This window comes from Echinops telfairi, unplaced genomic scaffold, assembly GCF_000313985.2.
Source record: "Echinops telfairi isolate 266 unplaced genomic scaffold, ASM31398v2 ScPeMD7_7469;HRSCAF=8507_1, whole genome shotgun sequence".
In the NCBI taxonomy this organism is placed as follows: Eukaryota; Metazoa; Chordata; class Mammalia; order Afrosoricida; family Tenrecidae; genus Echinops; species Echinops telfairi.
The window spans coordinates 73,004,950-73,030,360 of NW_022111373.1; the positions used below are offsets into that span (position 1 = coordinate 73,004,950).

Here is a 25,411-nt window from a genome sequence, read left to right on the forward strand (position 1 = left end):
CTGTCCGGCTGTTGCGCTCGGCCGCCGCCCGCTCCTATGGGGTCTTCTGCAAGGGGCTGACCCGCACGCTGCTCATCTTCTTCGACCTGGCTTGGCGGCTGCGCATCAACTTCCCCTACCTGTACATCGTGGCGTCCATGATGCTCAACGTCTGCCTGCAGGTTCATATTGAGATCCACTGACCAACGGCTTCTGACCACGACCACAGCGTGCCCCCAGCATCAGGGAGCGAGCACCCAGGATGAAGGATGGCAGAGGGGTGCTCGACATCTGCCCAGCCCAGGCCGAGGGGTGGCGGGGCGCTGGCCCAGACAGACTGTTCCGAGGACACCAGGAGAGAACCCGGAAGGAGCACCCTTGCCGGGCAGACATACCTCTCTGGGCGAACCCACCTGCGTTGGATGTAAATGGAAACTCACCAATTGAGATGTTATCGCTGGAAACAACCAGCTGCTCAGCCACGCATCTGCCAAGAATCTGCGAGAAGCTCCGCCTCAGCTGTGGCTCCGAGCAAGGCCGGGGCCCTGTCCCTGCCCTTTGCTCCCACAGAAGAGCGTGGTGGGGGCGGAGACCTGCCGAGGGACTGCCCAGGGGCCACTGGCCGCCACAGAGACTCATGGTGCCTTGGAGAGCCTCCGGGGTGGGCTGCAAGCCCCCAGCCGTGGGAACTGCCAGGTCAGCAGAGACAGGATTGGCTGCAGTTAGGAAGGTGCGTGCATCTTTGATGTTCAACTGCCACTTGCTTTCCTAGGGACTGGCTCTGAGCTCGAACTGTCTCCCCGATACTCCATCCTTTGCACCCCCCTCCCAGACGACGAGACAAAAGGTGTTTTCCTTGAATGTCTAAAGTGCAGGTTGTCGGGACAGGCAGGACTGTGTCCAAGGAAACTTTCTCAAGGGTCAGAGGTGCCCCTATGGTCTGCAGGTGGCTCAAGGGCGCCCGGTTCTAGGAGGTTCTGAATGAACAAGCCTGTCTACCTTGGCGAAGGCCCCTGGTACAGAACCATCTAGAAGCAAGATGCATTTCCCAGCTGTCTCCGAATGGTTTCCTCTGCACTGCGTTTCGATATGAAGGGGCAGCCCTCAAACCCTGCTCTGCTGGTACAGTTAGGTCAACTCTAAGTCACTGGAATGTAAACTCACGAGAGCCAACGGACCTGGAAGGAGAAGTGCAAGCATATTTTAGATTGTGCTCAAGGGCCATTCGGAGTTGGGAGGCCGTTTCAGAATACTGAGAGATCCTCTCTAAATATCGATCAGAATCCTGTTTCGCATCAGAGTTCTTTCTCCAGTACCTGTTCTGAAGGGCCACCGCCCTTCACCCTGATTTTGACCATCGATTGGAAGTACTTGGACATTTGTAGACATCAGTTCTCCTAAAAGCTGCTGAGTTCATGGTGAACCGATAGATACAATGTCTACATTTCAGAGAATATTTTTGGTCTGCAGGAGAATTCGAAATTTTGCCCTCGCCCTCCCTCATTCCCCCCTCCACTTGCAACACAATTTAAATGGAGACCCTAAAGTGAAAGTTAACATATTAAATTTACCTTTACAATAATCCTCTCTCCAATTAGGAACCCTAGCAGTGTTACCTTAAACTGAGCTTGGAATAGAATTGGGTGTTGCTCCATTTACAGAGAGGCAAATCACATTTCCATTCTAAATGCTCCCAGGGCCTGAGCTCTTCTCTGACCCGCGGTTTCTCTGGGCTAATGCCTTCTGTGGAGGGCAGTTGACGTCCACCCCAGTGCACCTTCTCAAGTACCCCTGAGATGACCGATTGCTTATCTCCCCGTTTCTATCGTGTGCTGAATTACTGTGCCGTGTGCAATTTTAGTGGTTTTTGGGGGGTGGGATGGGAAAGGGAAAATAAAATCTGTTCTTTAGCAAAAAAAAAAAAAAAAAAGTATAATTAAAGAAAAACATACAGAATGTCCTTTTCTTCTCTTTTATAATAGAAATGAAGACCTAAAGCAAATGTTGGAGAGCAACAAGGATTCTGCAAAATTGGATGCAATGAAGAGAATTGTTGGGGTAGGTAAAATATGAATTCTCCAATGTTTGGACAGTGGATGAGGAGCCCTGGTTGCTCCGTGGTTAAATTGCATGGCTGCCAACTGAAATATCAGTGTTTCACACCCCCACCTGCTTAGAGGGAGAAAGATATGGCATTCTGCTTCTGTAAAGATGACAGCCTTGCGGATCCTATGAGGCAGTTCTGCTGTGTGTGTATGGAAACTATGAGTTGGAACCTAGCCACTGAGTCGATTCTGACTCATAGTGACCCTGCAGGACAGACTAGACACTCCGTCTTCCTTTCTTGTCCATTTGCATCCCTGCAGTAGAGTGAAGGAGCTCTGGGGGCGTAGTGGGCGGCTGGGCACAGGTAGGTGTTTCAAGTACATCAGCTGCTCGCTGAAAAAAAGATGATCCTTTCTTCTCCATAAAGACTCGCAGCCCAAGAAAGCCACAGGGGCTGATTTCTCAAAGGGCACATTTCACGTAGAAAAGATGGTTGTTGTTAGTTCCCATCTAGTCCGTTTGACTCAGTGTGCAGAGTAGACCTGAACCTGAAAGATGGCCACGCTATCAGTATGTTCTTCCATCATTGTGTTCTGTTGAACAGTGAGGTGGTGGGAAAATCAAAGACTCATTGTCGCTGGTAGTCTAGGGTTACACTTCGGGCTTCTACCGGCAGGGTCCGCAGCTAGAAACCACCAGCGGCTCCAGGGCAGTAAGAGGAGTCTTTCTGCTCCCGGAAGCAGCCACGCTCTTAGAAACTCACGGGGGCAGTTCCACCACGTCGTATAGGATCCATGCAGTGCCTGCATCCCTACTCGATGGCAGTTGGGTTTGACTGTACCTGTAAGTGATCCTTGCATTCAGATGTATGCTCTGTGCCAATGTCAGGGAAGTTTTGAGGATTCCTCTTTAAAAGAATCTAGCTTTTTTCCTTTTTTTAACAAATTTGTTACTGTTATCTTTCATTTGCAGTGGCATTCACGGGCATGCAGATCTTGCCTCACATAGCTCGCTTAGACACAAATTTCCTCCACCACAGGGTAGTTCAATAACACCAGTCTACCAATAACATGGTTCCGCTTTGAGTTCCCTGGCTTATTAACTGAGCAATTGCATATGGTACACACTTCACTGCCAGCTCTTTCGTGAACTGTGTAAGAAATGTACCCATCAGTGGCCAATCATGGTCAGTTTTCTCAGTGATTGTAGGTCGCAATTGCAGGCAGAAAACAGATGACAGGTACCCATTATTCCCAGTTCAGACGTTGACAGTAGAGTGTATACATGCTTTCATTTCCCAATGAGAAAGCCATGTCACCTTTTACAAAACAGAGACTTGAAAGAAGAATTTATTCAACAAAGATGAAAGTAATAAAAATGAGCAAAGAAATGCAAAGTGTTAACACTGAAAGTGAAATTCGGATCAAATGTAAACGTCGTTCTAGGAGAAATAGATGACTGTGTGCTTGTTGTCACTGCCAATATTGGAGAAACTACATAGGTCTCTGGAGAGGCTTAATGAAGAGGAACTTATTAACATCAAGAAAGGAAACAGTGCTTGGGCCAAATCCAGTAAATATCTTCCAGTTAAAAAAACAAGTGATGTCAGCAAAAACGTCACAGAGCAGGAATCCTCAGAGAGAGTTTGGAACACGGAATGTGCAAAAGATAGCATACTTGTAGCTGACCCAAACGTCAGAGGTTGCTAGCTCCAATTTACAAAAAAGATCTGCAAGGTGTTGTGTATTCTTCATTAATGTTGGTTGCTATTCCGAATGGCCCTCTTCATTACACTGATATTTTTGAATACTAATATTAGTAGAAGTTAGGACAGATTTATTTTAAGATATATACCAATATTCATTTTTCTTGTATCTTTGGATTGCTGTTGAGTGGAGCTCTGGTAATATAGTAGGTTACATGTTGGGCTGCTAACTGCAAGGTCAGCAGTTCAAAACCACCAGCTGCTCCCAAGGGAGAAAGATGGGAGTCACTCCTGTAGAGTTAGTCTTGGAAACCCACAGGGCTGTTCTTCTCTGTCCTATAGGGTCACTAGGAGTTGAAATAGACTCCTTGGCATTGAGCTTTGTATGAAATTTTATGGTGTTGAATAGTAAGGGTGGGAGGAGGTATCGCTGTCTTGTTGCTGAAAATGTGTTTGATGTTTTACTGTGTTATAATGTATCTTACAGATACCAAATAGATTGATTTCTGTTAAACTGAAGATATTGCTTTGCATCTAATTGCCACAAATTTAAAAAATTAACCACAAATTAAAAAAATTAACCGGATAATGTATTTTACTGTGTTATTAAAAACAACCCCTCAAAATCCTAATGAGTCACTTTCTTAATGCTGAACTGCCTTTTCTTAATGTAAATACTACTTGAATATATAGTTCTCTTTTATTCTTTTACTGAGCAATTGAATCTTAAAGTCATTAGGATGGGGCCCAGCAAAACAGACAGCTACATGGCCTCACAAGTATCCGAGCCTGAGTGGGTGGGGAGGACATTCATGTGAAGGGTGCTGTAGTCAAAGCAAGGAGAAGACAACCACGTGGGGGCTATTCAGGATGGGGAGTCAGAACCTAATAAAAGCAGAGGGCTTCCCTATGGGGTAGGTGTGGTAGCAGAGATGCTAGGCTAGATTTACTACAAATGAAGGGATTGATCAAGTTGGTAAATATATTAAGGATAATAGAAGTCAAATTTCTCACTAAGAAAGACCCAAACCCCAAACTAAATCCACTGCCATCAAGTTGATTCTTACCAATAGCAGCCCTACAGGGTTCCAAAGACTAAGTCTTTTTTTTTTTTTTAACATTTTATTAGGGGCTCATGCAACTGTTATCGCAATCCATACACATATCAATTGTGTAAAGTGCATTTGTACATCGTTTCTCAAAACATTTTCTCTCCACTTAAACCCCCAACATCAGGTCCTCATTTTTCCTCTTTCTCCTGCAGAGTAACTAATGGGTTTGAACCTTGGACCTTGAAATTAGCAGTCTATTGCTTACTTGAGAGTGCCACCAGGGCTCCAGATACAGAAAAAGAAATAGTTAGACCTGTGTTGTTGGATTTGAATTGGTGATATTGATATCAACTCATGTTTTTAATGACTAGGATACAGACCTAGAGCTGTATGTCTAAAACTCTTAAGGGTGTGTGTTGTAGGGGCTCCTACAACTCTTATCACCATCCATACATTCATCAATTGTTTAAAGCACATTTGTACATTCATTGCCCTCATCATTCTCAAAACATTTCCTCTCCACTTAAGCCCCTGGCATTAGGTCCTCATTTTCCCCCTCCCTTCCCGCTCGCCCCTCCCTCATGAACCCTTGATAATTTATAAATTATTATTTTGTCATATCTTGCTCTGTCCGACATCTCCCTTCACCTACTTTTCTGTTGTCCGTCCCCCAGGGAGGAGATCACATGTAGATCTTTATAATCCGTTCCCCTGTTCCAACCCACCCTCCCTCTACGCTCCCAGTGTTGTCACTCACACCACTGGTCCTGAAGGGATCATCTGCCCTGGATTCCCTGTATTTCCAGTTCCTATCTGTACCAGTGTACATCCTCTGGTCTAGCCAGACTTGCAAGGTAGAGTTCGGATCATGATAGTGGGGGCAGGGGAGTGGCGGTGGAAGAAGCATTTAGGAACTAGAGGAAAGTTGTATTTTTCATCCTTGCTACATCGCACTCTGTCTGGCTCATCTCCTCCCCAAGACCCCTCTGCAAGGGGATCTCCAGTGGCCTACAAATGGGCTTTGGGTTTCCACTCCGCACTCCCCCTCCTCATTTACTATGGTAAGATTTTTTGTTCTGATGATGCCTGATACCTGATACATTTTTACATAAACAAGGACAAGGGTAAGTCATAGTATTACTATAAAATCACAGAAAGCTTTTGCGATGTAGTGGATTACTTAATACTGCCTTTCTAGTCACTGTTTTTGTAACTCCTATTGAATGACTGTGTGTGACTTTGTAAATGTGAGATTCCTGTGGCCCGCCAAGGAGATTGGATAGCTTGCTAATGATGTAAGCAGGGTACATGATACCCATGTAAGGGTAGGACGATGCAAATAAGATGCTAGGAGGCCTCATGTTGAGATTGGTCAGTTTTTCCATCGTGCTAGGAATAAGCTGAGGCAGAGGGAAATTTCAGTGCCAACACATGAGAAGAGCTAGGAATGGGCACAGCCGTTATACCTGAGAGCCCTGCACCGAACCCCCTTGATCCACAGGATGAAACAAGCAAGAAGTAGTGCCAGCTGAGGGAGCTAAACCAGCCAGAGACAGAAAGGTGGGTTTTCCATCCTCCACAGCAGGCATCCTCAAACTACGGCCACGGGCCACATGTGGCCCACCGAGGACATTTATCTGGCCCGCCGGATGTTTTTGCCCCGTTTTGTTTTTTAATTCAAAATAAGACATGTGCATTGTGCATAGGAATTTGTTCATAGTTTTTTTAAACTATAGTCCGGCCCTCCAACGGGTCTGAGGGACAGTGAACTGTTTAAAAGTTTGAGGACCCCTGCTCCACAGCGAGAGAGCTGAGTGCCATAAATGTCTGAATTAATGTTCTCTATTTTACTTCTCTGGGTTGGAAGATCCATTGTTCCCCAGAACTCACAAAGTTCATGATCAAAGGCTTTATTAAGGAAGTTACGTTGTAATGCCAGTGAGAAATGCTCAGGGTCAAGTTGTTACAGTCTGCTAATAAATGCTCCAACATTTGTAGTAAATCTAGCCTAGCATCACACTGCTCTGAGCCTCATCCTGGAGGCATTCCGCCCAAGCTCCTTGGGTCAGCCAACCCAGCTCCCTGAATTAAGTACCCAGAGATACCCCACTCCAGTAAGACTCGGCATCACTTCTTTGGGTCAGTAAGCCCAACTTTCCCAATTAAATGCCCAGAGGCACTTAACTCCACAAATCAACCTCCTGCACAAAAGCACTCTGCTTTATTTGCCATATGGATTGGGAAGTCCATCACTCTGTTCATTGCTCTGGCTCTTGGTTCTGCTAGATCAAGGAGGTTCACTGCACTGGGGCCTCGGGACCAGAGGACATGTTCTGCTCCTGGTGCTTCTGTAATGAGATTCTCCTGCTTGCTTCTCAAATGGCTCATTTATACAAAGCTGAATGGCACCCAGGAAATCCTATTCACAGTTACTCACAGGTGAATTCTAGCAGTATCTTCCCTGACTTTTTTCCATGCAAGGAAAGGTGGTTTGGTGAGAGTTGGAGACTTTGGCTAAAACAGCAGTTCTCACCTTGTGGGTCGTGGCCCCTTTGAGGGTTGAACGACCCTTTTATAAGGGTCACCCGATTCATAACAGTAGCAAAATTACAGCTATGAAGTAGCAACGAAAATAATTTTATGGTTGGGGGTCGCCACAACATGAGGAACTGTATTAAAGGGTCGTGGCATTAGGAAGGTTGAGAACCACTGGGCTAGAAGAACCATGTTAAATAATTCACTGTCCCTGTAGCTACCTCTAAGCACGTATTCACAAAGTAAAAAGACCTTTGTAACAATTGCCCAAGCACCTGGCAGGGACCAAGGGCACTTAGGACGGAAAGACCCTGAGGCCAGCAGGAGGCATGCCCATAGGCATGGCTGAGTCTGTCCTGATAGAAGAACTGTGTTGTGAGTCCTTTCTGATCCTAAATTGTTACCTGTTGTTGCTAGGAGCCATCCAGTCAGTTTTGACCCATAGCAACCCTATGCACAACAGAATGAAACACTCCTGGTCCTGCGCCATCCTCACAAGTGTTCCCATGCTTGAGCCCATCATTGCAGCCGGGGTGTCAATCCATCTTCTTGAGGGCCTTTGTTTCACTGCCCTTCTTTACCAAGCATGTCCTTCTCCAGGGACTGGTCTTTCCTGATCACATGTCCAAAGTTTGTAAGACAAAGTTTTGCCATCCTTGCCTCTAAGGAGCATTCATGCCTTACTTCTTCCAGTACAGATCGACTTTCCCCTTTAGCAGTCCATGGTACTTTCAGTATTTTTCACCAGCACCATAATTCAAATGCATCGATTCTTCTTTGGACTTCCTTCTTCAATGTCCAAGTTTCATGTACGCGAGGCGATTGAAAATGCAGTGGCTTGGGTCAGGCCCACCTTAGTCCTCAAAGTAACATCCTTGCTTTTCAACCCTGTAAAGAGGTCTTCTGCACCATATTCACTAATGCAATTTGATTTCTTGACTGAAGCCGCATGAGCAATGATTGTGGATTCAAGCAAGATGAAGTACCTCCAAAGAGTGTGACTTGGTTCAGACCTGCACTGAGGTCAGGACTTAATCCTATCTTAATCCTGGGAAGAGACAGAAGAGAAGGGTCAGAAAAAGGAAGGAGTACCCGTGCTTCACTAGACGTTGGTGTCAGCGCGTCTCTGAATGTTTGGTAGAATTCTCCATCGAGATCATAGAGCTGGGCTCTTTGGTTGGGAGTTTTTTATGATCTTTTTCATTTTACCTGTTTTTATGGAAGTTTCAATTTCATACTTCTGTTTGTCTTAGTTTAGGGAAGTAGTGGGCTTCTAGAAATTTTTGCTTTTCTCTGAGGATTTCAAATTTGTTGGAATATAATTTTTCATAACATTTTGTTAAGATCCTCTAATGAAATTCTGTTATGTTACCCATTTCATTTCTAATTGTTTGGCTCTTTACATCTTCTCATGTTTATCCTTTGTGATTTTGGCAAGCGGCTTGTCAGTTTTGTGGATTCTCTCAAATAAAGTAACTCCTACTTTCGTTGAGTCTTTTGTTTTTGCTTTCCATGTCACTCACTTCTGCTCTGACCTTTTCTGTTTCCTTTCGTCTGATAACTGGTTTGTGCTCTTTTCCATCTGTCCAGAAGGGTCGGTGAGAGGGTCTGTGTTCTTCAGGAGGTGATCCATTGGTGTCAGCATCATTAAGGAAGGGTGGAAATAGGGCCTCAGACCACAGTGCTCATAAGACAGGAGTTCCTGAAATGGGGCATATAAAAGCAGAGTCGATCAGCTTAAAACAACAGAGAGGTGCTGTGTTGAACAGTATACAGTATAACGGAACACAATACTTCCCTTACCCAGCACACACCTTGTCCACCTTCCTCTGCTACCCCCTCCCTGTCTTTCCTCCCAAACAGACCATTAGCCATCTATCACAGTGGGTGGCAGAGTGAAAGACCACAGCTAATCTAAATCAGTACTCACTTCGTTTGGCAATTCACTAAGAAGACGTTGCTCGTTTTCTTGGCGATTCTGTGAGGTCATACCCAGTGTAAGTATGAGGAAAGTTAGTCTCGGGAAGTAGGTGGGGAAGGTAATTTCAAGGTGTAGTTACAGGGTAAGCGAGAGTCAGGGAAGGCAGGCAGATGTTTGCAGCATGGTCCTGACCTTAATCTTTAAAATCCACTTCTTGCTTGAGTCACTGCCCCTCTCCTCTCCGACAGAACCCAGAGTTCACTTTTATTATTTGGTTACAGTTTTACTGAGATATATTTTGCATACCATATTCAGTTCCCTCAGTGTATAGTTCACTGTTGTTTAGTATAGTCACAGAGGTGGGCGTCGTCACAAAAACTGGAGCATTTTTCATCACCCACTCAGAAGAATACCTTCTTGCTCTTTAACATTCATCTCCCTACTCTTTGCATCCCCTCAAGCCTAGGACAGGGGTTCCACACCTTCCACATGCCGTCACCCTTAATACAGTTCCTCATGTTGTGGGGACCCCCCCAACCATAACATTATTTCGTTGCTACTTCATAACTGTAATTTTGCTACTGTTATGAATCAGGTGACTCCTGTGAAAAGGGGTCGCGACCCACAGGTTGAGAACCGCTGACATAGGGCTTTGTGTCTTAGCAGCTTGGTAGAAGTATTAGTATCACAAATTTCTCTTGCTTTAAAATGTACTCTTTTCTGTTGGAGTATGCACTAGTTTTTCATTTTCTTTAAATTTTGAGGTTTCATGGAGTCATTTATGCTGTTTTCATCTAGATTTGATGATTTTCATTTGTCTATGTATATTGATAGAAGATGATCTAGATTGAACACTAACGGTAATGTAAATATTGTTTGTAGTGGATTGTCTTTTTGGGGTCTGTATGTTGCTTGAGGAGCCCTGGCTATGCGTTGGGCTGTGATCTGCAAGTCAGCAGTTCAAAACCATCAGCTGCTCCAGGAGAAAGACAGGACTTTCCACTCCCGTAGAGTTGTAGTCTTGGAAACCCACAGAGGCAGTTCGACCCTGGCCTATGGTGGCAGTGAGTTTTGTTTTCTGATTTGTTATGTTGCTCAGAGGACAATGTGGTGTGGTCAGATGTTAATTTTAACCATTCCAGAGGCTGGGTAGTGACATTTCATTGTCTAAATTTCTCTAATGGCGAGGAGTTTCATTATTTTCCCCAATAGGGTTATTGACTGTGTAATTTTTGTGCCATGCAGTATTTGTTCATATATTTTGCCCCTGTTTTATGGGGATGGTTGTCATATTATTGAGTTCTAAGAGTTATTTTGTATTTTGGGTGTAAATCGTTGTCACATCTATGCGCTGGTACCCCCCATCCCCACCCCAAAACCAGGAATTGCACTGGGCAGAGGAGAGCTTTCGTAGTACGCATTTTTCCCTCTAGGCGAGTATCGAGCAACTTGCTCTCGTTTTACTTTCAACAGTCTGATGCAGTCCTGGAAGTACTTACTCTCCAGTCTGTGCCATGGCATTTGGAAAACCACTCCCTGGTCAGCCATCAGAAAGAGATCTATATTTGTGCCCATCCCAGAGAAAGGTGGACTCTATAGAATGCAGAAATTATTGGACAATATTAATATTATATGCAATTGAAATTTTGCTTGAGGATAATTTTAAAATAATTACAGCAGAAAATTGACAGAGAGCTACCAAAAATTAAAGCTATATTTAGAAGAGAATGTAGAACAAGGGATATGCATATCACACCTGACGTCAGATGGATTTTGGTTGAAAACAGAGAATATCAGAAAGTTGTTTACTGCGTTTTAATGACTTTGCCAATGCATTTGACAGTGTGGATCATAACAAACTAGGGATAACATTGAGAGAAATGGACAACCCAGAATTGTGCTTCTGATGAACCTATCAGACCAAGAGGCAGTTGTTCAAGCTGAACAAGGTAATATTATCTGGTTTTAAATCAAGAAAAGTGTGCATCAGGATTGTATCCTGTCACTTAATCAATCTCTATGGTGAACAAGTAGTCCAAGAAAATGGGCTATGGAGAAGAATGTGGTCTCAGGATGGGAAGAAAGCTTATTTACAACCTGAAAATGCAGGGGACGGTCTTGCTTGCTGAAAGTGAGGACGTGTTGAAGCACTTGATGAACCTCAAGACTACAGCCTTCAGTATGAATTATAACTCAATCTAACGGAAACAAAAACCCTTTCAACTGGATCAATAACCAACTTGATGATAAATGGAGAAGAGATTGAAGTTGTTAAGTATTTAATTTTATTTATAGCCACAGTTAACACTCATGCACATGATAGTCAAAGGACAAGCAAATGACATATTGCACTGAGAATATCTGAACAAGATCTATTCAAAGTGTTAAAGAGCAAGATGCCACTTTAAGGACTAAGGGCCATGTGACCCAAGACATGGTGCTTCCACTTGGCCAATATGCATTTGAAAGCTGCACACCGAATAAGGGAAAATGAAGAACTGATAGAAATGAGTCATGGCGTTTAAGAATATTAAAAGTACCTTGGACTGCCAGAAGAACCAACAGAACTGTCTTGGAGGAAGGAGGCACAGCCAGAATGTTCTTTAGAACGGGATGGCGAGACTTCATCTCACATTCTTTGGACCTGTTACCAGAAAAGGTCAGTCCCCGGAGAAGGACATCATGGTTTATAAAATCGAGGGATAACAAAACGAGGACAACCCTCAAGGAGATGGATTGACCCAATGGCTGCCCCAGTGGGTTCCAACGCAATGCTTGTGAGGAAGGCACAGGAACAGGCAGTGCGCACTTCCCTCTGCTGCCCATGCAGGGTCAGGATGAGTTAGAGCTGACTCGACACTGACAGTAATCTCAGCACACTGTTTGCTAGCGACCTTTTCTGTTAGACGAGCAAGATTCACTTTGTTGGAAAACGTATGTTCAGCCTGCTCATGTGACAGTTGCTTGCTCTCCATTACTTTGGTCTATTTTAACATTTGATTTCTAATTAGTGCCATTTGTCTGTTCTGGAAACTTTAAAATTTGATTTTAAAATTTTGCGCTCTGGTGTGTTCATTCACGCGTGTGGTAACACATCTTTTGAGTATATGTCGTTTTCTGTGCTCAGTCAGCAGAATTTTATTGTTGGTCTCAGAATTTCTTTTCCTAAAGTAATTTGAAAATTTTCAACTCCTCTTTATAATTTGGGGTTCATGAGCCTTGAACTGGAATGTTATCCTGTCTTATTATCACAGTGTAGTTTTAAGGCCTTTGCTTCATAGCTAACAACCTTTAAACATTTCTAAATTTTATCCTCCAGGACTTTACCTGTTACGTGTTTGTTTTACATATTGCATTCTAAAATAGATAGAAATGCTGGCAGCGCACAACTGACTTATCTTTCACAGTTGGTAGTCCTAGGATTCAACAGAGAATCTCATCAGCACTAGCTAGCAGTGAGACCCCATAATGATAGTCAGTTCATTTTATATCTTTCTTGGGTAATATCTAGAGCGGCTTAAGAATCGTGGGGTAATTCTTCACTGTCTTATAGGTTGAATAGTAGTCTCATATATATCAAAGTGTCCTTAGGGGAGAAAAACTTCCAAGTTCAGAGCCTTACATTCAGTTACTACACAGCAGGCCTGAAGTCAAAACACGCATATATTACGTTACTTGTTATTTCTGAAACACACTGGCTTCATGTTTGTAGTGGATTTCCATGTTTTACCTTTGATTGGTGAACTGTGGTGAGTTACTGGAAATTTGAGATGTACTTCTTTGTTAAGTAAGTGTTTGGGCTTGAATGTCTTCCTTGGAGTAGTCTTACTTTTGCTGTTATGGAATAATGAGCAAATTTGAAACTTTCTCTGATAATTTCTTTGAAAATTCCTATAATTAAAATGATTGAGTTCTGTTACTTCAAAGTAATATGCATTACAGGCTATTCAGTAGGATATTATTTGCTTTAGGAAAATTAGCAGTAATTTAATAGTTACTATGCTTTTATTTCTAGAACAGGCTATGCTTACAATTCTGTTTCCTTAGATAGTTGCAAGCTTCCAACGTCCTCATTTCCGTTGAGTTGCTGCTTCAAAATGAAGGCTGGACCATCTTATGTAACATATGCCTGGTAACGCTCACCCTGCTGCAGTCCTTTCCAGTGTATTTTTCCTCCACAATACCAACTTCTGTTATGGCCTCACATTTTATATTCATTTGCTTATTGCGCCCCTCTTGCTTTGCCCCATAGTCCCCCACCCCCATTAAAAGATAAACTTCATTCATGTAAGAACTTCGTAGTATTCATGATTGTATCCTCAAGGCCTAAATTAGTTCTTAGTATACTATATTATTAGATGAACTTGACCGTAGTCATTCCCCCCTCCCAATATGAAAATCTTTTTGAACAGCCTTCTAAAGAACAAAGTTCCAGAAGCCTTGGGTTTTGATAATTAGGTGATGGTAGCTGATTTTAGAAAATCACTGGACAACTGAATGGATAGGGCCCTCCAAAGGGAAAATAACAAAAACCAGACTCACTGCCACTGCTTTGGTTCTGATCCATAGTAACCTCATAGAGCAGGGTAGAACTGCCCTGTGGGTTTCCAGGGCTGTAACTGTTTATGGGAGTAAAAGCCTCGTCCTCCAGTGGAGTGGCTGGTGGGTTCTAGGGGCTTTAGAGAATATTTATCCCTTCCCTATTCTTAGGAGTTACAGTCTTGGAACCCACAGGGGCAGTTCTACCTTGTCCTACAGATAGGGTCATTATGAGTTGGCATCTACTTGATGGCAGTAATTTTGGTATTCTTCATTTAGGACCTGGTCTGGTGGCACAATGATTAATTATTTGCCTGGGAACTGAACCCATTAGCCACTCTCCAGGAAACATCTAGTCTGCTTCTGTAAAGATTTAGGACTTTGAAAACCCACTGGGGAAGTTGTACTCTGAAGCACTTACTGATGAAGATAAGAAACTACAGCTTTCAGTGTGGGTTATAACCCAATGTCAAGAAAACCCAAATCCGCTCAACTGGACTGCAGGACAGCATCATCATAAATAAAGATTGAAGCCCGGATTTCATTTTACTTGGATCCAAAACCAGTGCTCATGGAAGCACCAGTCAAACAATGTATTCCACTGGGCAAATCTGTTGTACAAGACCTCTTTGAAGTATCAAAGAGCAGAGATGTCACATTGAGGACCGTAATGTTTCTCATGCAAGCCATGATATTTTCACTGCCCTCATATTCATGTGAAAGCTGGACAACGAATAAGGAGAACGAGAGAAATTGGTACATCTGAGTTATGGTATTAATGACGAATATTGAAAGTACCATGAACTTCCAGAAGAACAAATAAATCTCTCTTGGAACAAGTATGTGTGACCAGAATGCTGCTTAGATTAAGGTGACCAGATTTAAAGTGGGACACCATTGACCGGAGAGGTGGGAGGGGTTCTTGATTAAAAATTTGGTCTATATGGACCAAATAAACCGTTCCCTAGCTTGTCGTGCATTCTTTCAAAAAATCTGAACTTTTTTTAAAACACCAAAAAGCGGGACGTCTGGTCATTAGGTTAGATGCATAGAGGATGAGACTTCATCTCATGTCCTTGAACTTGTTGTCAGGAGAGACCAGTTCCCAGAGAAGGACATCCTGCTTGATAAAGTGGAGGGTCACTGTCAAAGAGGGATTGACAGAGTGACTGCAACAGTGGTGAGGGTGACACAGGCTCAGGCAGCGCTTGGTTCTGTAGTACGTAGGGCCACTGTGAATCAGAACTGGTCGATGCACATAACAACTACAGTCAATATGCACGGAGATGTGGTGGCGCCATCGCACTGTCTGAAAAGCTGGCAAGTTAAATCCACCAGCGGCCCCGAGGGAGAGAAGCCCTGGTGATGATCGCGTAGGACACCCTCTGGGACAATTCTAATCTACCATAGGAGGATGTTATAAGACGGGATCGACCAACTGACACACAGCGTCAGCTAATGTAAAAGTGTCCCCAGTGGCACAACTGGGAAAGCACCACTAAGAAAAAATGAGTGTTCAATTCCACCCAGAGGAACCTTGGAAGAAAGACCTGGCAATCAGCCCCTCAAAGGTTCTCGTCTGGAAAACAGTGTGAAGCCAGGCGCTACTTTGTAGGACACATGGGATTGCCCTGAGTCAGACCAACTCTGGCAACTGGGTGTTTTGGAGTCAACTTTATGTGTGCAAAGAGGCTACACTCTTTCTTTGCTGTCTGATACCTCAAAGAATTAGTAGAAATCAGAAGTTCAAACAGGAAAAACACTACACTGTGAAAGATGAGTTCGATTTTATATTGGACAATTTTGGCAGGAAACGACATTCACCTAGTTAGAGGTGTGAACTTTGTGCTAAGAATTTATTTCAGCAGTACTGTTTGGGGAATTCACCCCCCATAGAGCTGAGGGTTAAATCACAAGTATAAATGAAATCCTAGCAGGTTCAAAGAGTGAAGAACAGCAGAACTTGAGAAGATGGTGCACAGAACCTTGGGGGACGCAGGACAAAGTCTCAGTGAACGGGATTCTGAAAAATGATGGTGTGTTAGACAGAGTTCTCTAGAGAGACAAAACCAGATTGCTAATAATTATATATAAATATATACATATTTATATAGATAGATATAGAACAAAAGAAATAAACAGTTAAATTATAAAGCAGTTATACAGATAGATATAGAACACAAGAAATATACAGTTAAATTATAGAGCAGTTATACAGATAGATAGATAGATATATAACAAGAAATAAACAGTTAAATTGTAAAGAAGTTATATAGATAGACAGATATATAACACAAGAAATAAACAGTTAAATTATAAAGCAGTACAAATATCTCAGTACAATTCAAATGTGTTAGACAGTTGTGAGACACTGGCAGTCCTTCAAGTCTTGAGGGCCGCCAGGTAGTCCTCTGTAGAGAGATTCAGCTTCTCCGGGCACCGGCAGCAAATAGCCAGGCAGGTCACCAACAGCCAGTCAGGTCACCCACAGTCAGTCTCCAGCTCAAGAGATGTAAATTCCAATTGTGTGGTGAAGCAGGTCTTGAAGGACCCTCAAATTACAGTGACACAGTCCACAGGTTAGGTGTCCCACAGGTAGTGTAGCTTGCAAATTGAGGCACAGAACAGGCAAGGCAGCAGCACACTGGTCCGATGTTCAAAGAACGAGAGACAAGAAAGGCGAGGCTCACCAAGCCATTTATCTCTCTGCCCTTCAATTAATCCCACGTGTGTTTATCGGCCAGGCTGGCACAATAAACTAACTACCTCAGATGGAGAAGTAGGGAGCCTATGACAAGAAAGCAAAGGGAAAATTGGTTTATGTGAAATGAAGTTATTTCTCTCCCTGCTGCCAATCCACCATAGTTTATATGTTGATGCAACCTTGGATATAGTTAATGTACCTAGGATTTCCCAGACTGCCTGTTTTATTTCCAAATAATTAATTAAAAAAAAACAAAACACAAAAAGCGTTTCACCGTCATGCAACCCTTTTATTTTTCAGATGGTGGCCAGAGGGAAAAATGCGTCCGAACTGTTTCCTGCCGTTGTGAAGAACGTGGCCAGTAAGAACATCGAGGTGCGTGTTCACGCAGGCCTTGCTTTGTTGCTACAGTTGCTTTCAAATCAACGCAAGGTACTTGAAAGTGCTAAGTACCATGCGGTGTCGGTGAAGTACGACAAAAAGCAGGCATAATCCTAGCTCTGGAGCTTTGCTCAGGAATGTGAAAGGCAAAAATGACTTTAATTCACTGGGGTGAGCGACAGGAAGTTGAGTTTTAACCTGGTCCTGCCGCTCAGTTTAAATTCAGCTCTTGCTACTGATTTCTAAGCTAGTGTCCGGGGAAACAGACCCAGACAGTGGGTCTTTGTGACTTGGGATATTTCCCAGGGTTTACAGCAGACTGTGCTGGGATATCCCAGGCACTCAGTATGTATTTGTAGATGGGATGAATTTCCTTTATCTGAGTAGAATTCTGTTTTCTGAACTCTGGGCTGGAATGACAGTATTCCTTCCTCACTATAGGAGGGGGAAAACAATTGATAGAATTTTCTCCACTTTCCCCCGTACGCTTTATTAAAAAAACTAAATTTTGAGCACGTGTTACTGCTACCGTGTGCCATGTAGTTGGTAGCTGAGAGAACCAAATGACCACCGAACAGCAACTTTCTGCACCAGGAGGCCCTGGTTCTACCAGCTCAAGGAAGAGAGGACAAGCAGACTAGGCGCCTTATTTTAGGGGAACGTTGCTTTTGTAACTTTGATCCTATATTTCAAATATGGAACGGTCACTGTTTTGCTAGTGAAGTTGTGTTTTGGGGGTTAATAGTGTTAAATATCTCCAGTACTCTTGCCAGCAAAATTAACCAGAAAAATGGTATCTTATGACAGACCTAATTGATGTTCGTCCTGATAAGGCTTTGCCCTAGGAAATGTGCTAGCTCAGTATGAGCAGTCTGGAACAGTGGTCCTCCTACTTTGGCATGCAAGCTGATTGGAAATGAAATTGATTTGGCATTGGTACAGTGAGTTTAATGTAGCATGGTTTCTGCAGGAGCCTACACTAACACTGTCTTCGGAATCTTATATGTCTTCTCATCTAGTACATCAGCTTTGCCTAACAGTCTGATATTTATTATTTCAGACACATGTGAGCTTGTTCCTTTCTTTGATATATTGGGATGTCCAGCCCCAAATCATGAAATACAGCAGGTGTATAAAAAACGGCATATTATATGTTATACATTACAGATAGTGTTTAAGGTATAATGCTAAATATCGTGTTTCATAATAATTATAGTCACCCATTGCCATGGAGTAGATGCCAATTCATAGCCACCCTACAGAAAAGGGTCAAATGCACCTGTGGGTTTCTGAAACTCTTAACTCTTTGCCGGAATAGAAAGCCTCATCTTTCTCTTGAGGACAGCTGGTGGTTTTGAACTGCTGACCTTGTTGTTAGTAGTCTAGTGATTAACCCACTGTGCCACCAGTGCACTTATTGTTTGTTTGCATTGTTCTAAGCACTTTACATGAATTAACTGGGGTAACATTTTACTTAAGATAATACATTGGCAGAACCGCCAGATGTTCAGGCCAGATTAAAACGAGGATGTGGAACAAGGGAGAATATTGCTGATGTCAGATGGATCTTGGCTCAAATCAGAGAATCCCAGAAAGATGTTTACTTGTGTTTCATTGAGTATGCAAAGCGTTCGACCGTGTGGACCATAATAAACTGTGGATCACCTTGAGAAGAATGGGAATTCCAGAACACTTGATTGTGCTCATGTGGAACTTGTGCATGGATCAAGAGGCAGTTGTGAGAACATAACAAGGGAATAAATACTGCATGGTTCAAAATCAGGAAAGGTGTGCATCAGGGTTGTATCCTCTCACCATACTTGTTCACTCTGTGTGCTGAGCGAATCATCAGAGATGCTGGATTATATGAAGGCAAATGAGGTTGAAGTTGTCAAAGATTTTGTTTCTATTTGGATCCACAATCAATGCTCCTGGAAGCAGCATGATCTGAAAATGTGTTGCATCAGGTAAATCTGCTGCCCAGAGCTCTTTAGAATATCGAAGAACAAGGATGTTACTTGAAGGACTAAGGTGCGCCTGACCCAAGCAATGGTGTTTTCCACTGCATCATATACACATTTGATGTTGATGATGGGAGACCATAGAATAACTGAAACATTTTAATTTTGGTGCTGGAGAAGAATATTGAAAGTACTTGGGACCGCTAAAAGAACAAACCAATCTGTCTTAGAAGAACTTAAGGCCAGAGTGCTCCTTAGAGGCGAGGTTGGCAAGACTTTGTCTTTACATACTTTGGACATATTGTCAGAAGAGACCAGTTCCTGGAGAAGGACAGTATACTCCATAAAGTGAAGGGGCGGCAAAAAAGAGGAAGAACCCTGACTAGATGGATTGAAGCAGTGGCTGCATCAATCAATGGACTCAGACTTAGGAACAATTATGAGGCTGGCACAGCACCGTGCACTGTTTCATTCTATTGTGCCTAGGGTCACTATGGGTCGGAGCTGACTCCGTGGCACCTAACAACAACAACAACAACAACAACAACAACAACAACAGTGGGCATCATATTTATTATGTGAGATCTGTTGTTAAAATCACGTTGATTTTAATTTACAGAGACCTGTCATGAGAGGTTAGATCCAGATCATGCCCCGTAGGGATCTCGTAGGTGTTATCATTGTGGGAGAAGATTTGGCAGGTTTTTTTCTCTCAACTGTTGTTGTGTTTGAACTACCACCTTTTCAGTTAACCACTTAATGCTTAGCCATTGTACCACCAGAGCACCATTGTATCAATGTATTAAAAAAGACACCCAGAATGCAATTGGAAGTGGATTGTTGCAGATGCAGTTATGTTAGAATTTAGCAACACTATCATTTGATCTCCCTATGATCTATTAAATTTATTCTAGTTTTTAGTATTTTCTGTTTTCTTTTTGATTGAGGTTTTTATCTGTTTGTTATTCTTATTTTTGTTTGTTTTTCTGTATATGAAATTCAGGATAAGTAAATCTATAGAGACATAGTTCCTTGGTGGCATGGCCGGGGAAGTTAGGGGGAAATGGGCAGATAATAACAATGAGTACAAGAGTGAAGAAAATATTCTAAAACTGATGGTGGTGATGATTATGTAACTCTTCCTGATGTGACTGAGCCATTGAATTGTATGGTTTGTGAATTCTATACCAATGCAACCGTTGGGGGTGGGAGGGGGAACGATCCAGGGTCTACACATTTTTTGGTGTTATGCAAGTCTTTACACTTACATACTTAGAGCTGTTGCCCACTTTCTATGCATTCTTCAGTATTGATTCACAGATTTATTTGTCAAGGTGGAATATGCAGCCAGAGCTAATTTTCAGTCATTTGGGATTGTATTTGGCGATAAAGCCAAGAGAGACAGGATTGAGAGCTGTTTCTAGCATTGGAGCTGGGGACGTGAATGTGATTATGGAGAGGGGGCAGACAGCGGCCAGAGGAGAGCCTTTGGCGTGACCTACCTCAGAGGCATGGGGGGAGGTGATTCAGTGAAGACCTCGGGTTCGTGGTGTGTTACAGAAATTGCTGTAGGGAGGTTGAAGACATTGAGGATGGCTGGGGTGGAAGTCTGGTAATTCGTAGGGAGGCCTAAACGAATGATAGGTGTGGCCTAGGAAGCAGCTGGCTCCATGGCAGTGGGAGGCTGAGGGTTCCAAGGATGGAGAGTGAGAGAACAGGTTGAAACTGGTGGGAGCTTGAGAGAGAGCAGGAGGGGCTGTTTGAGTTCCCTTTTGGGTGCCTTTGGGTTATCCTGTCAGGCGTTGTAGGGGATCGATAGAGATTGACTGTGCTAGGGCGCTGGGAGCGACCTTCAACTTCTCCCAATTGTCAGCGTTCATTTTTTTTAAGTGTGTGTGCACACACACGTGCACGCACGCGTGCGAGTGTGCTAAAATATACATAACAGAAAGTTTGCTTATTAGCCATTTTGAATTGTACAATTAAATGATATTATTGACATTCCCGATAATCGGGGTGCCACCATCACTGTCCATTTTCCAGAGTTTTAAATCATTCCAAACAGAAAACCAGTACTCCTTCATGAGTCCTCTCATTCCGTCTTTTCCCAAGGCCTCAGTAACCACGTTGGTCTTCATACATTTTTGTTTATTCTCGGTATTTTATTAGGAGCTTGGTGGCATAATGGGTTAATTATTGCATTGCTAACCTCAAGCTTGGAGGTTCAAGCCCTCCAGCTACCCCACAAGAGAAAGACGAGGCTTGCTGTGCCTGTAGAGAGTTACCGACTTGGAAACCCAGTGGAACACTTCTACTGTTTGGGGGCCATCAAGTTGGTTCCGACCCATAGTGAGTGACCTTCGGCAAAACAGAACAGAGCACTCCCTGGACTCGTGTTATCCTTACAATTGTTCCTATGCCGGAGCCCGTTGTTGCAGCCACGGTGTCGAGTCCACCTCTGAGGGCCTTTCTCGTTTTCGCTGCTCTTCTACCAAGCATCATGTCCTTCTTCAGGAACTGGTCTTTCTTGACACCATTTCCAAAGTATGTAAGGCCAAGTCTCGCCAGCCTTGCCCCAAAGAGCACTGGCCATTCTTCTCTCAAGACACAAGGGTTTGTCCTTTAAGCAGTCCTTGGTACTTGCAGTATTCCTCACCACACTCTTCAAATGCACTAATTCTGTTCTGTCCTGTAGGATTATTGTGAGTTGGAACAGACTCAACAACAATGAGTTTGGTTTGGTTTAGATATTTCATTGAAGCTGGATTGTATAATACCATATATAGTCAAGTATAAGCCGAGTTTTCCAGCACAATTTTAATGAAGTTTTTGTGGTAAAATTAGGTGCCTCAGCAGATATTTGGGTCAGTTTATACTCGAGTATATATGGTAGTAGTTCTTTTGTGTCTGATTTAATTCACTCAGCATAAGGTTTTCATGTCACAGCCCAAAAGCTATATATACACCGCCCTACAGGGTCATTCTGAGTTGAAATCTACTCAGTGACACTTAGTTCTTTGTTAGTCTAGGGCTAAAATTGTGGCAGTATTTTATAATATTTAAGTGAGCCAAATATTAATAGAGATCGCAAATCAGTGCTTAAGTTTACTTTGAAAAAGAGGCATGTTACAATGAAAAGATTGAATATATGCTTGCATGACAAGTAGCGTCAATGAAATAACCATGACTTGAGAATAACAATAGAATTTTTGTTTAAATAGGTAAGATTTCACACTTTATTCACCTACTATTGTCATTAAAATTATTCATAAACATCATAGCTGTTTTAACATGCTGACAGTCTCTGATAAATTTTCCTCATTTGTAGCTTAAATTATTTTGCACTTACATGTTTAAAATCCAGAAAAGTAAATGTGATATAAATACTATAAAATTTCTAGGATGCATATTTCCATATAATAAAATTTTCGTATCTTGTATTAGAACAATTTATTTTATGGAATTTTAAAGACATATGCTTTAAATGCATTTTTAAAATATATTTAAAATTATATTTCGTTTTTCTGTTAGTAAATTATGAATTTTACTACCAAAATGAAGAGTTATCCTGAAATCATTTTTGACTCGTCTACCTTGGGTAAACACTGAAGTTAAGGAGTTCATCTTGCTTGAATCCATATGATTTTGGCAAATCTTCTGTACAAGACCTTTTGTAAGTGTTAAAGAGCAAGGATGTCATTTTGAGGATCAAGCTGCACCTGATATAAGCCATGGCATTGTCAGTCACCTCATATACATGTGAAAGTTGGATATTGAATAGGGAAGATGGAGAAATGATTTCTAGGCTGCCGCTGTTGCTAGGTGCCAGTTGAGTTGGTTCTGACTTGTTAGCTGGTTCCTACGCCTCCACACAGGTGTTACATTTGAACCCACTGTGCACCATGTCACTGTGCACTGTGTCAGTCCATCTCATTGACTTCACCAAGTGTGGTGTCTGGCTTGATAGCATGGTTCCTCCCAATAACATGGCCAAAGTACACGAGATGAGGTTTCACCATCCTTCCTTCCAGGGGTGATTCTGACTATTTTCTTCCAGGACAGATTGGTTCTTTTTGTCAGCAGTCCATGGTACATTCAATATTCTTTGCCAACACCATGATTCAAATGCATGGTCTTCTGTATTTATTATCCAGTTTTCTCATGCATATGAGACCATTGCAAATACCATGCTTGAGCCAGGCTTCAAAGTGAAATCTTTGCTCTTTAACATTTAAAGAGATCTTTTGCAGCTGATTTGCCCGATGCAGTAATATACCCTTTGATTTATTGACTGCTGCTTCAATGAGCATTGATTGTGAATTCAAGTATAATGACATGCTCGAAAGCTTCAGTCTTTTTTCTTTCTATCAGGATGTTGCTTATTGGTCCAGTTGTGAGGATTTTTGTTTATGTTAATGTGCAGTCTATCTGAAAGCTGTGTTCTTTGATCTTTATCAGTAAGTTCTTTAAGTCCTCTTTCCTATCAGGAAGCAAAGTTGTATTATCTACATATAGAAGCTTGTTAATGAGCCTTTCTCTGCTCTAATGCCTCATTCTTCTTTATATAGTCCAGTGTCCAGGGGTTATTTGCTAAATATACGGGTTGAATGTGTGGCGAGAGGATTATCCCTGAACACACTCCCACCTTTCCTGATTTTAAATCTCTCAGTGTCCCCTTGTTCTCTTAGAACCCCTGCCTCTTGGTCTGAATGCTGGTTCCACCTGAGCTAGGCTGTTAATGTCTTAAAAGTATAAAACCACTTTACCCTCTCAAATCATTGTGTGAGGTTGGTTGTCCCAACATCTGTACTGTAGATAAGAGAATGAGGTGGCTCAGCAGGTCACCTGACCAAAGTAAAATGGAAAATGTGGCAGAGCCAGAACTCACAGTCAGGTGGTCTGACTTCAGTCCCCCTTTGGCCCCACTCTTCCTGTTTGGTGATTCCTCCCTCCTTCCTCAGTGCCTGGGATTACCCAGCTATCCTTTTGCATAGGGTCTGGCGTTAGTGTGATTTTTACTGTGTTTTATATGTGGATAGAAATGACCCAGTGCTTAGAAATTAATCAGTTCCCTCTTGGCCCCTTGGTTTCTTGGTGTAAGTAGGAAATTTCTGACTAGGTTTTGTTAATTAAAAACTATTTATATTAAAAATTATTACCAGTAGACATTCAGAAAACAGATTTTATTTGTTCATTTTTCCCTTTTGACACTCTAGATTCTTGTGTGCTGCCCAATTTTCTGTAATAAAAATGTTACTATAAATGTAATTATTGGTCTGTTTGTTTCAGATGTCTTTTGTCCTTAAAATACCTGTTGTTGTTTTTCTGGAAACACCCAATTCTTCAATATTGGGTGAAAACCTACATAAGCTTCTTAAATTTATGTTGAGAGAATCGATTGATGTCTCATTGCTATCAAGAGCAAACTTTTATTTTTCCAAGTACATGCTGCCTTACACACCGTTCAGCTGTACGTCACTTGCCATTAGGTGTCAAATGATACCAAAAGTGACCTACTAAGCAATCAGTGGCTATAGCACAAAAATAATCAAAGGTTTAGTCAATAACTCATGAAGTTTGATGTACTAGTATTGATAAACTAATTAAACAGATCTGCCTGTGTTCTCCCAGCCTACTGGGGCTCTGCTGTGATTAGCTTTACAGCAAGGAGTGTTGTAACATTGAGTGAAGGTAACTGATCAGAGGCTGGTGTAGTCACGGAGCGTTAAGTACTCCCATTTCTGGTCACAGAGTGGTCTCCGAGAAAGCAGGCTTTCTCTGCACACCTGCAGCCATTCACTGCATAGGCCTCTCGTGGTCAATATTGATGGATTCTTATAACAGAATTTGAACAAATTTAGTATTTGCAGCCTTCTGTGATTTAATATGGTTATGCTTTTTGCCATAACACTCACAAAAAGAAATCCTTCTCCAGTAGCGAGTAATTATTGCAGTGCCTACGGGCTCAGCTGTGGTTCCGAGTGTGTCAGAGTGGCTGATGCCAGCCTACAGCCATCTTTCTGAAGTTCATGATTCCGCTTTAAACGTTGGCTGTATAGTTGCTTGGTGGTAAATAAAGATGTTTCTGAGAAAGAGATGGCAGGGGATCGGGGGAAGAGGTGGTAGGGGGTACGGGGGACACTGCTAACCTATTTTTCTTTTAAACACTTCCCAATGACTGTCGATCTGAGAGTACTTAGTAAAGAGAAATAATATTTTAAGCAGTGTTTTTTTTAAAAAAAAGGTTCCAAAAAGATTTTGAGGTCAACCTTCCTAATACTGTTTTATTGTAGTAGTTGGTATCCTTCTAGATTTATTCAGTAAATTGTAGCCATCAGTAGTTAGTTAGATCTTAAAACATTTTGATTTTCATCTGTTATGGGGCTACTCTGTTTCATTCAAGTGATCATGCTGATTTTGTGTGATATGCAAGGCACTGTGGTGATCCTGGGAGTACTCAGATGAATCAGGAGAGTCCCTGTACTGTATACCATTATGTTCATTGCAAGGGGGATTGGAGAAATTTCTGAGTTAAATACATCTTGTATATTGATTTGGCATGTTGAAAGTGCTATTAGTCAACCAACT

The 25,411-nt window shown here is 42.4% G+C and overlaps 1 protein-coding gene across 1 annotated transcript in view; it reads left to right on the plus strand.

Moving 5' to 3' along the window:
* AP3B1 (adaptor related protein complex 3 subunit beta 1) overlaps nt 1-25,411 on the plus strand; it is a 283,869-nt gene that overhangs the window by 50,440 nt on the left and 208,018 nt on the right. Inside the window, exons 2-3 of the mRNA XM_045285085.1 lie at nt 1,962-2,037; nt 16,782-16,856. Coding sequence (XP_045141020.1) covers nt 1,962-2,037; nt 16,782-16,856 — 151 coding nt within the window. The remainder of the gene's footprint in view (nt 1-1,961; nt 2,038-16,781; nt 16,857-25,411) is intronic.